This window comes from Heloderma suspectum, chromosome 8 (assembly GCF_057233095.1).
Source record: "Heloderma suspectum isolate Gila_16-S chromosome 8, 16-S_ref, whole genome shotgun sequence".
Classification (NCBI taxonomy): Eukaryota; Metazoa; Chordata; class Lepidosauria; order Squamata; family Helodermatidae; genus Heloderma; species Heloderma suspectum.
The window spans coordinates 17,186,349-17,202,992 of NC_139465.1; the positions used below are offsets into that span (position 1 = coordinate 17,186,349).

At 44.5% G+C, this 16,644-nt stretch overlaps 1 protein-coding gene across 1 annotated transcript in view; it reads left to right on the forward strand.

Moving 5' to 3' along the window:
• Positions 1–14,499, forward strand: part of N4BP1 (NEDD4 binding protein 1) — a 36,570-nt gene extending 22,071 nt beyond the window's left edge. The window contains exons 3-7 of the mRNA XM_084813013.1: positions 5,990–6,120; positions 6,722–6,818; positions 8,232–8,339; positions 10,809–10,916; positions 12,776–14,499. Of these exons, the coding sequence (XP_084669139.1) occupies positions 5,990–6,120; positions 6,722–6,818; positions 8,232–8,339; positions 10,809–10,916; positions 12,776–13,109 (778 nt within the window). The 3' untranslated portion in view covers positions 13,110–14,499. The remainder of the gene's footprint in view (positions 1–5,989; positions 6,121–6,721; positions 6,819–8,231; positions 8,340–10,808; positions 10,917–12,775) is intronic.
• Positions 14,500–16,644: the final 2,145 nt, after the last annotated feature.

Here is a 16,644-nt window from a genome sequence, read left to right on the forward strand (position 1 = left end):
CATCTCAACAAATACAAGGGCTGGAAACTTTTTTCACTGAAAGCAGAAAATTCAGTGAGGGGGCTGGGGTATCATTGGGTCCCAGTGGCTACAACCCTGCCGCTCTTTCTTGTATCCTATGAAGATCAATGCCAGCATCTAGAATTGTGTCCAGAAACATACTGGCAGAGGAAGCGGCATCTTCTCAATGTGGCATATAGTCACACATAGGATATTTTCAGCACCAAGGCCAGGATCCCAAAAAACTGGAGGGCTACAATATGTGGTCAGTGAGGGTTTGGACAGATATTACTAAAACTGCAATGCCACACTACACCACAGAACACTGTTTCTGAAAACTGCAGGGGGGGCAGTTTAAATTGTGAGATGGGGTGGAGGTCGGTTAGTAATTCATAGGTGGGTAAAATGGACCCTAGGGGGCCGCGGTGGCTTAGTGGTTAAGACGCTGAACTGCAGACCGGAAGGTCGGCAGGACAGCAGTTCGAGACCCGAGTGCTGTGTGACGGAGTGAGCTCCCGTCTTCAGTCCCAGCTTCTGCCAACCTAGCAGTTCGAAAGCAAGAAATTGCAAGTAGATGAATAGGTACCGCTTCAGCGGGAAAGGTAACAGCGTTCCGTGCACCTCAGTGTTCAGTCATGCCGGCCACATGACCACGGAAGCGTCTTCGGACAGTGCTGGCTCTTCGGCTTAGAAATGGAGATGAGCACCACACCCTAGAGTCGGACACGACTGGTTGGGGACACCTTTACCTTTTAAAATGGACCCTGGATATATTCAAACTGATAATTTAATAAGCTTAAATCAGGTCTCTGCAACCCAGGTCACTCGCTTGTCCTTTTTTTTTTTTAAGTGCTCATTGTATGGAACTGCTTTATTATTGCTTTGGCTGGTCACCACTGCCTTGGGCATCTTTAATGAATGGGAAATCTCAACACCACACACACAAACACACACACACCAGCTGAATTGTCATTCACTTGAGGGGAGGAAAGTCTATTAAAAATCTGCTAATATGAACAATTTCCTCATTCTTCAGATGGCTCAGAAAATAATGATGCAAAATGAAAGTCACATTTATGATTCATTTTAAATTCCAAGTAGATTTCCCCCACACTGGGACTAATGGGAAGAGCTATGCAAATAGTTGAAGCTGTGTGTAAGAACACCATGCATCATGCTCAACTGAATCGATTTAAAGGAAGTGTATGGTCTTGGCAGGGTTTTTTTAAGGCTTTTGCAATGGTAACAAAAAGGTGAACTTAGTCCATATCATGCAAAGTGTAGACTGGGTAGAGATATAGTGTGGTTTTGCCTCTGTTTGCAGTTCATGATTTAAAAAAAAAAAGTATGATAATGTGATAGTTTAAACTCCCAATCTCTGCCAAGTCAGCCTCCCGCCAATATATGCCTCCAAGAAAAGCACTCACAATTTTGATCAATCCAGCCTCCAGCACGCTGCAATGAAGTGTACAAGTTGTCAGTGGCTACTTGGCATGACAAGTGGGAACTGCAATAATATTTCAGTGAGGAGAGCTCCTGTTCAGGGTGCCAACTAGCCATGCGGTCTTCCGGGGTACTCTAATCCGTTCTTTCCCCCCACCTGTGGTTTGTGCCCCCCCCATGGATTCCATCGCCACTGACCATGTATAGTCCTCACTGAGCTGATTTTAGGGGGCCCAGTGCCAGCTCCAGGTTCTTAAGGGCTCCTGGGCAAGACCCCCACAATGGGCCCCCTCCTTCAGTGAGTTTACCTCCTCACCACCATTGTTGCCAGCTGTTGTTGCTCTTAATTCTGTTTCTCCTCATTGCTACTGCTTGCTTGCTTGCTTGACGCACGGAGAGCCAGTGAGCACACTGGCAGTGGTGTCTATTGCCCCTTTGCCGTTGTCTGGGCCAGAGCAAGAGGCAAGTGCTCAAGCTGGTGGCAGTAGTGAAGAGGAGGAGGAAGGTGGCTTATCCGTGGGCCTCTGCTGGGGTATGGGTCCTTGGCAGGTGCTCAGCCATGCTTACCTTTGATTCTGGGCCTGACAGCCCCCCGCCCCCATTGTTTTCTAATGCGTTTCTGTAATTCTGCAAAACTTGGCAGAACTCCCCCAAGACTGCCAACACAGCCCTTTTGTGTGTAATTGGTGCCATTTTTGCCACGTAAGGGTCTATACTTGGCAAATGAGTTTGCTATTAGTATATAGGATTATGATAATGGGGAGCAACAGTGGAAGAGGGTTCTTGTCTTCATACCCTTCTGTGGGCTTCTCAGAGGCATCTGGTGTGGATTTCCTGTGGGAAACAGGATGCTGGACTAAATTGACCTCAGGTCTGATGAGCCACTCTTACGTTCTTGTAAGGCTTATAAGAACATAAGAGCGGCGCTGCTGCATAATATATAATATAATCCTAACAAGAGTGGGTGGGAGAGATGGGGTTCAGCCTGGGGATGTGTAGAACGTGGCACCCCAAGCAGCTGTGATTAAAATTCTGTGCGAGGAAGATTGAATTGTGAACCCTGGATAACTTCCCTGGAGCTCAACATTCCCGTTCCTACCGTGGCCAGTCTTGCTAGTCTTCCTGCCCTCCCATCCTGAATGGAAGGAGGCAAGCCCTGAGTAGTGACTCATGCAGGGATACAATGGGCAACCTGCTCTGAGGGTGGCTATTTCTGTTACATCCCTCTGTCAGGGGTGAGTCGGCCATTCAGTCGCCCCCCAGGGCTGAGATTCTGTGAAATTGCTCTTCTGTGTTGGAATGTTGATTTGGAAGGTGACAAGACCAGAGTAGTAATTCATGCAGACAGCATCCTCCATGGCTTGGTAACTTGACCTCACAACAGTCTTTAATTATTTAATTTCTTGCATCGCACAATGTTGCCCCAGTGCATAGTTTGGGAATTACAGGTCTGACCTGAGCAAGTTGAAGGAGGAAAGAGGAAAAAGAAGAAATGGGTGGCAGATGTTCTTCTTTGCACAGTGCAGTGAGACAGTTTGTAAGTGTTGCTGGAAAGCGCACATCACAGCATTTCTATCTTTGGAGCATTGCTGTGACATCATCCTAGAGTAATTTGGCACAGCAGCCTTCAGCCTTCCCAGATCAACAGCCCACCAGTAATCCCAACCTACAATGTAGGACCCACTTTACATTTTCTGTCTATATTTTGACTGTGTCTCGGCTTGGCCTTGAGCAAGCTCAGCTTATCCTGTCTCTTGGTTTATCTTGTCCCCTGAACAGTGATGTGAGGGGAGAGAGAGTGAGCGGATAACCCAAAGCTTTGAAGGATGTCTTCTTCCATACCAGGAAGGAAACCTAAGTAAAAAATAGAATTACTCTGAACAGTCATGCAGTTCCTGCTGGGTTATCTTATCCCTCCCAGTTTCCAACATTGCACTTCCTCTTCTGTTGCAAGGATGGTATATTTTTTTTAAAGGGTGGGGAGAAATATAGTGATTGCATATAAGGTTCAATCTACATTTAATCATGTGTAGATTTCTCCTTGGGCTCTTTGTTCTTCTTTTTTAACTAAAGATGTTAATAGAAGATGGGGGTCAGGGAAGGTGGTATATCATCTTTGCCAGTTTTCCACTTCCAAATCAACCCTAAGCTGCACGTGAGGAGAGGAAATATGTTCTTCAGGGGGACAAAAGCAAGTGCCACGGGGGTGGGGTGGGGGTCACTCTTGCTGTAAATATTCAGCTGAAATAGGATGGCAGAAATAGAAACCAATGAAATTCTTGAATGGACTTGTGGGAACACTCCCTAAAAAGCCTGACAGTGAAAATGATGCAGCAGACTTCCCCAACCTGATGTGTTGGACTGCTACTCCCATCATGCCTGCTGGGAATGATGGGAGTTACAGTCCAACTCATCTGAAGGACACCAGGTTGGGGAAGGCTGAGATGGGGGGAACTGGGTGGACTGCACACAGACTTCTGATTTTGTGCAGTGCTGAATCATAAGCTGTAACTAGTTTCTCCAAGGGAGTTCCTGTGCCAACATGACTAGTTACATAAGCTTAAACGTGGCTCTACCTCACGTTCACAAGCACAGCAGGGCTGGGACATACAAGGGAATGGTTTTGATAATGTGGCGGTGATGGCCTCACAACCAAGCCATCGAGTGACCACGTTTCTGGCAGCATGGTTGTAACTGTGCAGAGACTGCATGTGGCGAGGAATCAGGCCCCCACTGCCACCCCACCTCTAGGCTTGCCTGAGATTGCCGTGTTGGCAGTTCCACTCGAGTGGGTCCTGATCTGCTCAGTCGTTCTCCCCCATGCTCACACTCAGTGGGGTGATGACTGGCCAGGTCAGGCCTATATATGTGGTCCCCTATTTAAACACAGCGGGCCTGTTCACATGTCATGGTGGCAAGTCATGGGTTGATTAATCATGGGTTAATTAACCCAAAATTCGCTGGGACATGCACAAGCCACTTTGGGTTTCAGTAAACAACCCATCTGTCCAGGTTCAGACAGCACGCACACAACCTCCGATTGGGCCAATCAGAAGTTGTTTACAGAAACCAGAAGTGGCTTCCAGGAAGTGGGTATCCCCAAAAATCATGGGTTAAATAACCCATGATTTGCCGCCGTGACTTGTGAACCCAGTCAATGTCCAACATGCAGATATCAAGTGGGGCAGGGCTATATGGATCAGGCTGGGCCAGTCCAATCCCAATCGTCCACGGCAACAAGACTCTACTCAGAGCAAGGTCTACATATGACTTAGGGTTGCCATTCATCCTATAGATAACCATTAGCTAACCCACAAAGTGCTGCAATGATTTTTGCCCTTTGTTTAGTTTTTTCAAATATTATTACTTTAACTTTTTTCTGCTTTAAAACTGACCCTCCTTCAAAACCCTTTGTGAAGTTGTCCATCTTACTGGTATATAAACCACACAGAGAGCTTTGGCTATGGGGCAGTATAGAAATATTATTAATAATAATAATAAATCCCCCTTTTTTTCATGGTTGGTTATCTGTGCAACATTTCAAGTTGATGTTATGCCATCAATGCACATGTTGGTTTCCAGAGTAACAAGAATATAAGTCTTTGCCCCAAGGAACTTACAGTCTAAAATTTTGCAACAGAGGCTGTTGCAGACCAGGTTCCAGCAGAACATCCCTGAAGTTAGAACTCTGGAATTCTTCTCTTTCCTAGTTGTTATCAAAAATGCTACCACACTTTCTATTTCACTTTCTTAAGAAAATCATTTACGTTTTAGAGTTTCAACAGAGCAGGGTAGGAGGATGGAAGTAAAAGCAAATAGGGGAAGAATAAGTTTGTTTACATGCACTCAGACTTGGGGCCAAATTAGACGAGACAATGGAGATCCGATCACAGATCTCTGTTGTCTCATTGAGTGTGGTGATTAGTTTCAGTAAGGGACAGGGACTTAAGAAGTTGTGCAAAAGGCTTCATAAACATCTCAACATAGGTTGAGATCCAGTATGGTGCAGTGTCTAGCATATTGGGTCAGCCATGTTTGAACTCTGGTTAGGTTTTGGCTTGACTGAATCTTCACTGATTGTGCCCTCGATTCAAGAGCTCAAGGTGGCTCATGATAAAAAGGTGGTTACTAAAGCTACACTAAAAGCACTATCCAATAGACCAGTCAAAATGACAAAAATCATTATTTAAACATTCTGTTTTCTTTCTTTTATTGTTCAGCACTCAGGTATCCTGTTGGGTGTAGAACAGTATATAAAACTTGTAAATAAATAACTAAAAGTATAGCAGATTTCTAAAAGCTTCCTGTGTCTCACCCTTATGTGCTTCACAGGAATCCTATAAATGTGAGTTTGCTTTCCGCACCAAATCGTGCTATAGAAAGGGAGGACAATTCCCTGGTGGACTGCGTCACTAATTTGTACACATTATTAAACATTTACCTTTACATGTGTTTTAATCTTCCATTCCCAGAAATTGGTTGCTTATAAATCAAAGACTCTGAAGTTTGTCAATGTTTACTGTTCCTTTTTCTCCCTTTCCTGCAGTCATGGTCTACAAAAGTTCTTCTCATGTCGGGGAATTGCAATTGCTGTTGAATACTTTTGGAAACGTGGCCACAGAAGGATTACTGTGTTTGTCCCACAGTGGCGAACAAGGAGAGATTCTAACATCACAGGTAAGGGACATAACGTTCCCTTTGTTTTAACAATTCACTTCTCCAACCTTGGATCTGTGTCTTTAAGCTGGCACTCCTAGGAATGCCACTGTTCAGTAAACAAGTTCCATTTATTACATTTTATATATAATATGCTACACTTTCCCAACATCCCATCATGCTCAAAGCGTGGCTAAGAAATTGGACCTTGGACAGAGTTAAGCAAACTAAGGCATGGCACTATACCATTTTAGTGAGCGAAACCAAGAGCCTGCTATTCTTTCAGCTTCTGAGCCTTCCCCCTGCCCCCCACCACCATCACCACATCTGTAACATGGCGATAATTACACTTAGAGGCCCTTTGGAAGAACTACCATATGAGAAGCACTTTGAACTTAAATGCATTTAAGGCACAATCCTATGCATGTTTAGACAGGGAAAAGTCCTACAACTCCCAGCATTCCCCAGCCAGCCATAGTATTGTGCCCTTAATGTAATTTTACTTAGCATTAATCTGTTTGGTACTCTTCCACCAAAATAAAATCTTGCACAAAATTTTGTATTCTTTTTTCCTAAACATGACTTTTAACTTTTTTTACTTTTTTACTTTTCTTTTAAATAGAACAACATTTCTTAACCCAGCTCCAAGACGTTGGTATTTTGGCCCTGACACCTGCAAGAGTTGTATGTGGAGCCAGGATTGCATCTCATGACGACAGGTAAAGAGAGGTTTTTCTCCAGATTGGCATTTCTGTGACTCCTCATTCTTCTAGAGAGGAGTCATGTATTGAGAGGAGAAACTGGATATTCAGCTATCTAAACCATTGTCTTCTGTGTTGGAAGATGCCATTAGAACAGCGTGCCTTTGAGAGATGTGTTCCACCTAATGGCCAGTTTTGCACATACAAGTTATGAAGTGATGAACATGCATGTGGGAATAAGCCATTACAGTTTTTTTTAATGTACTCCTTTCAGACCCCCTTTCAGCCATACTGGATCCCAAGGCAGTTCTACAGCAAAACAAATTATAACAATTTGTAATTGAAGCAAATCACATCTTTTAAAGACAGTAAGTCTACGAATTAATAGAGAAAAAAGTATAAATAGCAGCAACAGCTGGGCAAGCAAAACAAGAGTGTTAGAATCAGCAAAATAGCAGCAACAGTAAATTGCTTAATCTAATCACTGAAGGCACAGTGAAAAGAGTAAGGTTGCCTCCGCCTTCCAAAAAGAGAAGTTGAATGCTGTGTATCTCTTCTCAGCCTGGAAACATGCTGCTTTTCCATCAGGTTGTCTTCAGTGCACGTCATGGAGATCTTGGTCTACACATACAGTAGAATGAGTTGATAGAATGAGCTGTGCTACTTCAAACAGCAGGCGGTGGATCATGGTTTTTTTTTTAATGCTCCCTTACCTAAAAACTGTCTTTAAAAGCTACCTTAGGTAGACTCATTAAAATTAAGTCCCAAACTCCCTTTGACACACGCAACTGGATGTGAGGTTCTTTTGGATGTCGGCATAGTTGGGTACTGTCTGCTCCTTGAGTCTAGGCCTCTCCTGCACAGCATACCGGCCACTGCACAGTGCCACAGCTAACAGAGCAACCTCTGCACATGCGTGGCTTCTGGTGGATCACAAAAGAAGGGCTTATCAAGGGGTGTAGTGCCAAAGCCAGCATCAAGGGTAGGCATGGGTGGGCCCCTGCCAGGGGCCCCCACCCCAACAGGGGCCCACTGACAAGAGGCCCCTGGACTTGCTCCTTCGCCTCACCTGCTTGTTCACCTGCCCCTTGCTCTGGCCCAGACAACAGAGGTGGTGAGAAGGAGGAGCAGGAGATGCCGCTGCCTGCTTGCTCACTGGCTCTCTGCCTGGCAAGCAAGCCAGTGGTAACGAGGAGGAAGAGGAGGCGGAGGAAGAGGAAGAGCAGCTAGTGACAATAGCAGTGAGAAGGTAGACTCCCTGCAGGAGGGGCTTCATGGGACAGTGTCTTGCCCAGGGGCCCTTAAGAACCTGGAGCCAGCATTGTGTAGCACCGTTGCTGGCATGTTACCCAGAAGCTGCATCTTGAGTAGACTTCAATTAGACTTCATTCAGGGAAAGAATATTGATTCTCTTAACGAATGTTGTTGTAGGTTTTTGCTACATCTCGCCGAGAAAACTGGAGGAGTTATCGTTACCAATGATAACCTCAGAGAATTTGTTGATGAATCCACATCCTGGAGGGAGATTATTCAAAGGAGGTAATTGCATTTTTTGGTTACAACATTTGCAAAGGGAAAGGACACATGTGATTGGTTAAGTTATTGGTTGCAGGGTGGGGCGGGGATTAACAGGGACCATAGCAAAGAATCCACGGCAGAATCTCACCTACGATCTGAAGTCAAACAGTTCTAAGAGCCAAACTATATGTGGTGCCAAATTGCATGTAGTTTCCCTCCCCCTCGTGTATGTTTTTAATAAAATGCTTTTTAATAAAACACAGCCATGGATACTGCAGTGTGCAACCGAAGACCCGTGGGTTTTGGTAGTGTGGGGGGGATTTTCTGTATTTAAAAAGGTGTCTTCCCCTCCCCCACCTCCCAAGTTGCTTTATCAAATGTGGGAGGACAGAGACATATGAAACTGTCTTACACTGAATAACACCGTTAGTCCCATCGTTTGGTGCCTGATCCCTTTAAGTGAAGCTGCTGGGGGATGTTCTGTGTTACTGAGCCCAAAACCAGAGCTCTGTAGTTTGGCCCTGATGAGACCTTTTATCTCGTTTCAGTAAGACTCTCTGTTGAGCCTAGCTCAAAGGGTATACTGCAACGCATTGGTTAGAGCACAAGCACCAGCTTCTGGATTTCAAATTCCATCAGCCCCAGCTAGCATGGCCAACTGTCAAGAATGTTGGGAGTGCTGTCCAAAACATCTGGAGGGCAACAGGTTGGGGAAGGCTGTTCCAAACCCAATATTACTCTGTGTGCAGAGTGTTTTTAGCAGGCATATCAACAGACTTTTTCTTTCCAATCTTAATGGCTAGAAACTTGCTTTTTCTCAAAAAAAGACTGCAGAGTGATGACTCTCAAAATCAAATTTTCCAATGCCAGCTTCCAAACAATCTTGTCAAGTGTATATGGTTGTCGTAGGTCCAGAGACCAGCAGCTAGTAGATCCCTACTACAATACTAATTATTCCCAGTCAGACCTCCTTGTTTAATGCTGCTGGCTTTGGCAAGGAACCTCCTTTGTCATGGTTGGGATTTCTGTGGGACAGAGAAGGAGGGGAAGGCAAGGTCAGACACCTGCCAGGGCCCCTGAACCAGCAAAGGTGCTTCTAGTGCTGCTATTCTCCCTTTGCGCAGAGCATCCAAGAAGGCTGGAGGCGCTGTAAGAGAACTATAGGTTTGCAGGCTATAATAATTCTTCCAGGTTAAGTGGGGGCAAAGCATATGAACTGCCATGCCACCTACTTTGGACATGCATGTGCAGTATTTCTTCTGTGTTCACCTCTTAACTCTTGCTGAAACTCTCATCGTTCTGACCAGAACCACCTGATCAAGTAGCCTTTTGTTTGAAGAGTATCTTCTCTCTTTGGGGTGGTTCTCTGGATTTGTTTCTTACAAATATGGTGGTTCCTCACTGAAATCTAAAACCTTCCCATTTCCTGGTTTAATTTGGGATGAGGGGGGCAGTCAGTTGAATTCCCAAGGAGCTCTCTCCTGCAGCTGGAACTTAAATTCCCAGGGAGCAATTCCATCAGTACACAGGCACCCGCATTGCAAGCTGAGAGGGCTCATACATTATTGAGCTGATACCCATCTGTGCCAAGGGAAGTTTGTCCATCACTAGTCTGCAGGATCTCAGACATGGGCTCCTGTTGACTCAAGTTTTGAAAAGGTCCCCTCTACCTTGAACTCACTGTTTGAGGCATCTGGGATTTGGAAATAGAACAGTGAATTACTTTTTTTTTTAATTTACAATATTTACATACTGCTCCACATCAAAGATTTTGGAGCAGTGAACAACAAGTTAAAAGAATAAAACACCATATTAAAACAAAACATTTTAAAAGAAACCAATTCTGAACTTAATGAACCATGGCTGGTCACTCAAGGGAGGCCTCTCGAAATAACAGTGTCTTCAGGAGGCGCCGAAGGCAACACAGCGTTGGCACATTCCCATTGTTAAAAGGGAGTATTTTGTTCCAATATCTGTGGAAAAGGTGACTGGGAAATTATCGAATTCCAGAACTGAAGTGTGAATTGGACCTCAGCCAGGATTGAAACTTCAGTGGATTCTGTAAGGCTAGAATTGCATTCATAGGGTTTGTGCTGCCTGCACACACACAACATAGCTCAGTGATTGTGTGTTACTTGCAGAAAGTGCCGGGTTCAATCCCTGGCATTTCTGGTTGAAAGGATCATCAATAAATTGCTGGGAAAGACCTCTACCCAAGCCCCTCGGAGGACTGCTGCCACTTTGAAATAGACCATGCTGAGCTAGACAGAGGAATGGTTTGACTGGGTAAAATACAGCTCCATGTGTTCATGGTGCCTTCTCAGGGGGGACTCCAAAATCACGGAGCCATCACTGAGAGCAGCAGTAGGCAAAAAGAGCACCAGTTTTGTACACAGTTTAAATAATGAGGTTATTTCTATGTATAAATCTGAGAGTTACATTTCTTACTCATTCCCTCCCCCCCCCCTTTTTTTTTTTTGGCTATTGCAGGCTGCTCCCATACACATTTGCCGGAGACATCTTCATGGTTCCTGATGATCCTATGGGACGAAATGGCCCAGGATTAGAACGTTTTCTTCAGGAGGAAGCAAGTTTTAGGTAGAGTGCTCAATGGGACATCCAAAGCCCTAACTTACTTAAACAAAAACGGGAAAACGAATGCCCCAGTTGAAGCACAAAAGCCCTTTGTGCGACTGAAAAGGTCATGAGCCATAGAAACACATGGCAGTAGTTGGCAAGAAGGACTTGCAGGAGGATTTGTTTATCTCCTGTGGTCAGGGTTGCCTCTGAGCACAGGGAGTGGTTCAGTGGCTCAAATTCTGAAGAGGAATTGCAGGAGGTGGAGGAGGAAATTTCCCAGGCTTGTCTAGAGATAGAGACACAGACACCTCAGACTTCAAAGGCCCAGCTGGACAGACAGGACCTCTCTTCACACACCCCTGTGAGACAGCGAACAGGTAGAGGTGGGGCTTAGAGAACCTGAATTCTTAAGACGCCAGGCACAGATGCAGAGCCAAGAGAGAGATGGCAGGGGCAGAGCTTAGATGGTCTGCCTGATTGGCCCGGTGTGAACAGCGGCGCTTAGAGGCCTCGAGAGAGAGGGGGAGATCTCCCCCACCCCACCCCTTAAGTTAGGACAGTGAGCCCACCTTTTCTTCAGACGGTGGGCAACTTTCGTAGCTTACGAAAAGTGGAAAGAGCTGCATTACTAGTTTGCTGTGCACCTTGGAGAGGCACTGCTCTTTGTCCTTTATCTTGTTCCATTTGAAAAGGCAAGATATGAACAATTAGTATACTAAATACTTAAATAAAGCAAGGCCTGACCTGAAACATCTGAGTCAATTTTTAGGGCATTTCAAGGGAAGAAAGTTCCATCATTGCTTTGGTGCCTTTGAGAAACTCCAGTGGTCCATTAAACATGGCAGAACATTTGAATAATGGTGAAGTGTATGCCTCTCTCACCACCACTAGCCAAGTGATAACATATCAAGATGGCTTTGTTTTAAAAGACTGAACTTTTGGAAAGGGGCAACTTGAAATGTCAAGTCAGTATTGCTTTCCACTTAAAAAGCAGCAACAGCAATAACCTAGAAGCAAAATAAATGACTGCCTAGACCAGTCATTTAAAAGAAAAACAAATTCCACTTGATTTTCAGGACAATGAATTTGAACCTTAAGTTGACAACTAACACTATGATACTTACCATTTCTGTTGCTTTTGAGGTTTCAAAGGTTCTTCTAGTGTGTTTTTAATTAAATTAATTGATTTAAATATACAAGTATTTAATTTTAAATATACAGATATTCTACTGTTTCCCATATGGAGGAGAAATTTAAAGGAGATTTTATCTTGAGGTCAAGATATGAAGAGAGGCTGGACAGAAAAGAAATGAAAGAATAACATACGGCTTTCTTAGCTGCCGAGACTTTAGTGCAAGGCTTTCTCTTTCCAGCCATCCACCCCAGACCAATGATATCCTGTATCCAACTGGCCAGATGGAACAATGGGTTGTAATTGTAAATGTTGTTTCCCTGATAGGAGGCCCTGTTACAAATATAAAATGGAGGTGAAACAGAGTAGGGTGGTGCCACAGTGGTTCAATTAAACTTTTAAAGGGTTTATTAGCTGCTTACATCAAAATACACAGCTGAAATACACAGGGGCTAAATTGGAAATGGTATAAATGAAATTGTGGGCCACGGTGGATTAGTGGTTAAGACGCTGAACTGCAGACTGGAAGGTAAATGAAATGAAATTACAAGGAGGTTAAAATACAAGCAAGATTACAAAACCTAAGTGGCTGTTTATGAAGACTGCATGTGAGCCTACTGCATGCAGAGGGTTTTAAAGCATCTGATTTTAGAGCCCATGGAAATGTGAGAGGTTTTAGCTCTCTTGCTTTCATAGTGAACTGTTTGAAAGCTCTTACAGTGGATGTTGTTTCTTTGTCCTCCAGAGGTGTTCCACCCCAACATGGCCTTGCAAGTGGAGGTCTTCCTCCTTTTGGGACATCACATTTCCTGATGCAACCTGAGAGTAGCGGACAGTCACCAAAGAGCCCATTACGTGGTCTTGTGCCTGCCTTGTCTATGTTTCCACCGGCACCGCTGGCTAACTCAGCCCTCCCCCCGCATCCACGGTCTGCTACAGAAACAGTCCGTTTAAAAGAAGCCTTGAAGAAAATATTCCCTACCTCTGAGCAGAGAGAGAAGATCGAGGAAATACTTTCCCAACACCCCCACATGAGAGACATGAATGCTCTGTCTGCTATGGTACTTGATTTAGGCTGATGAACGAAATGAAAAAACTTTGGATCTTGCAGCTTGGATTGTCAATGCAAAGATGCATATGAGCTGAAGTCAGGCCATCTGTGAATAGTCAAAACTTAATCCTTTTGTATAAAACAGTGTGAATATTCAAAGGATTTGCAGATACCCTTTTTTATTCATTTAAGTTATGTTGCTTTTACCGATTTGTATTGAAGCATTCTTTTGAAAGAAAGGAAGTCTTTATTTCTGACTGTCTTGAAATTGTTTATTAAAGCTGCCACAACTTAGTTGAGAAAAAACAAGATCTGACAGCAGATCTGAGTTCTACATAAGAGGAATTCACACTTGCAGGTTATGTGAAAATTACGTGATTATGAATGGGCTTTATTTTTGATCTTGTGTTCTCATTGTTGGGTAAAATTGCCTGATACAACAGGAGGAGGTGATTTGTCAGTGGGTAAATGATGTCTGCTTGCTATATCCTAGTTATGCAAGTTTGGTAAGATCATCTTAGGGTTTAAAATCTTCCTGACTATTGCTTGTAAGCCTGTACTTTCCATTTGCTGACCATCTGTGATGACACAGTACCCAAATACAGGTCACTGGGTTTGATAACAGTGACAGAGTGTTGCCAATTTAATCGATATTGCTAGAGTGAACTTGACTAAGGGAGATTCCCAGAGGGGATAGAAGTAAAGTTCCAGAGGGGTAGCTGTGATAGTCACAGAAAACACGCATACACACAGAGAGTCTTGTACCTTAAAGCAGGGGTGGGCAGAAGGTAGATCTCCAGATGTTTTGGATTCCAACTCCTGGAAGCCTCTGCCAGCATGGCCAGTGATCAAGAATGCTGGGAGTTGACGTCTAAAACATCTGGAGATCTTCCCACCCCAGCCTTAAAGACTTAAACATATTTATTGTGACATGAAAGCTTAAGCCACAATAAACCTGTTAGTATTTAAGGAACTACGAGGCACTGTGTGAGGGGGAGATAGAAACATGTTTGTGCTGTCTGGTTTGGTGGGGTGGAGCTGGGGGGATGAGGGGACAACTGTGGAAAGGCTTGGAGATTAATTGCTATAAATCTCAATTTTATGCTAACTAAAATAGCCAGCCTAAACGTTGTATGTAAGCTGTGCGAATTGCCCAACACTTCCACAGATCCCTTGAATTAGCCCACATTTTGCCTTCTCTATAGAAGCAGCAGTTGCTTCAGGGTTGGTATTTACTTACATCTGTGGAGCACTTGGATGCATTTAGGAGCAGGGCGGGGGGGACTTACGTGGTGGCTTTAAAGCCATGCTTCTTCTTCTTCTTTTTAATAAGAGATTTTTGTCTGGATATTTTTTAAAACTTCGCAACTTTAAGATACCTTAAATAAAAGTAAGCACCTTTGATTCTGCCCCCAAATTATATGGGACCAGTGCAGTTGCTAGGGGATTGGTGTGTTTTTTCTTCTGCAGCCCATCTTGTCAAGAGGACAACTGCCCACTGGAGGCTCCTGGAGAGTGCTCATGTAGAACATGTTAGAATGTGCTAGCCTCCAGGACCAGAGCTACCTATGGTCTGATTCAGTGTGCTGGCTTTGATTATGTACTGTGCTGTTCCTTGGTTTTAAAACAATGGAAGGAAACTTTGAGCAGTATCCAAGTCAGCACTAGCACTAACATAAATTACAATGCCCTAGATGCAGGGGTGGGCAACTTGTGGCCCTCCGGTTGTTTTGGCCTACAGCTCCCATCGGCCCTAGCCAGCATAGCAGGTGGTGAGGGAGCATGGGAGTTGTAGGCTACAACATCTAGAATGCCACAAATTGCCCACCCCATGCTAGAGCAAGCAACTTCTGGCACGATGGGTTTTCTGGGGAAACTTGTTGCACCAGCTAACACTTGGTGTTGCGCTAGAGGTCGCTTATGTGTGCACAGCATAATTTACGTTAGCGCTGGTGTCAATTTGGGCCCATTTATTCCCAACTATTTGGGTAATACAAGCATGCTCTTTTACAGCACACCCACCTTACATTAACATAGCAGTTGTAGAGTATCAGTGGGAAGCTCTGAAAGGTGGGTGTGTCCAAACTGAGTGGGCCTTCTCTCTTCTTGCAGCCACTTGCCTTGCAGGACATGTGATCACAAGGTACCCATTTGAACGTTGATTTGGCTGCTCAGGGTCTCATGCAAGAAAGTTTGTGCTTAACCTGGGAATGCATTTCAGGGGGCCTCACAGCAAGAATAAGGAACTATAGAAAGTCTTGTGTACAACCAGATCTTGGCATGGGACCCAAATTGAAATATGCCTCTGGTTTCTAAAAGAGGCATCTGTGGCAAGCTTTGAGAATCTGCTGTCAAAGAAAATCTCAGTATTTTGGGTATAGCAGCTACCAGTAATTGTGTACCCAGCACCATGGAGGGAAGGCTTGTAGGTCAGTGGCAAAATACATGCTTTGTAAGCAAAAGGTCCCAGTTCAATCCTGGCATCTCTAGGTAGGCCTTTTGTTGTTTATTCGGTCAGTCGCTTCTGACTCTTCGTGACTTCATGGACCAGCCCACGCCAGAGCTTTCTGTCAGCCGTCGCCACCTCCAGCTCCCCCAAGGTCAAGTCCGTCACCTCCAGAATATCATCCATCCATCTTGCCCTTGGTCAGCCCCTCTTCCTTTTGCCTTCCACTTTCCCTAGCATCAGCATCTTCTCCAGGGTGTCCTGTCTTCTCATGATGTGGCCAAAGTACTTCAGTTTTGCCTTTAATATCCTTCCCTCAAGTGAGCAGTCTGGCTTTATTTCCTGGATTATGGACTGGTTTGATCTTGCAGTCCAAGGCACTCTCAGAATTTTCCTCCAGCACCACAGTCCAAAAGCATCTATCTTCCTTCGCTCAGCCTTCCTTATGGTCCAGCTCTTGCAGCCATAGTTTACTACAGGGAATACCATTGCTTTCACTATGCGGATCTTTGTTGTCAGTGTGATGTCTCTGCTCTTCACTATTTTATCAAGATTTGTCATTGCTGTCCTCCCAAGAAGTAAACGTCTTCTGATTTCCTGGCTGCAGTCAGAGTCTGCAGTAATCTTTGCGCCTAGAAAGGCAAAGTCTGTCACTGCCTCCACGTTTTCTCCCTCTATTTGCCAGCTATCAATCAAGCTGGTTGCTATAATCTTGGTTTTTTTGAGGTTGAACTGCAACCCAGCTTTTGCACTTTCTTCTTTCACCTTCGTCATGAGGTTCCTCAGCTCCTCCTCGCTTTCAGCCATCAAAGTGGTATCATCTGCATATCTGAGATTGTTGATGTTTCTTCCAGCGATTTTAACTCCAGCCTTGGATTCATCAAGCCCAGCACGTCGCATGATGTGTTCTGCGTACAGGTTGAATAGGTAGGGTGAGAGTATACAGCCCTGCCGTACTCCTTTCCCAATCTTAAACCAGTCCGTTGTTCCGTGGTCTGTTCTCACCGTTGCTACTTGGTTGTTATACAGGTTCCTCAGGAGGCAGACAAGATGACTTGGTATCCTCATACCACCAAGAACTTGCCACAATTTGTTATGATCCACACAGTCAAAGGCT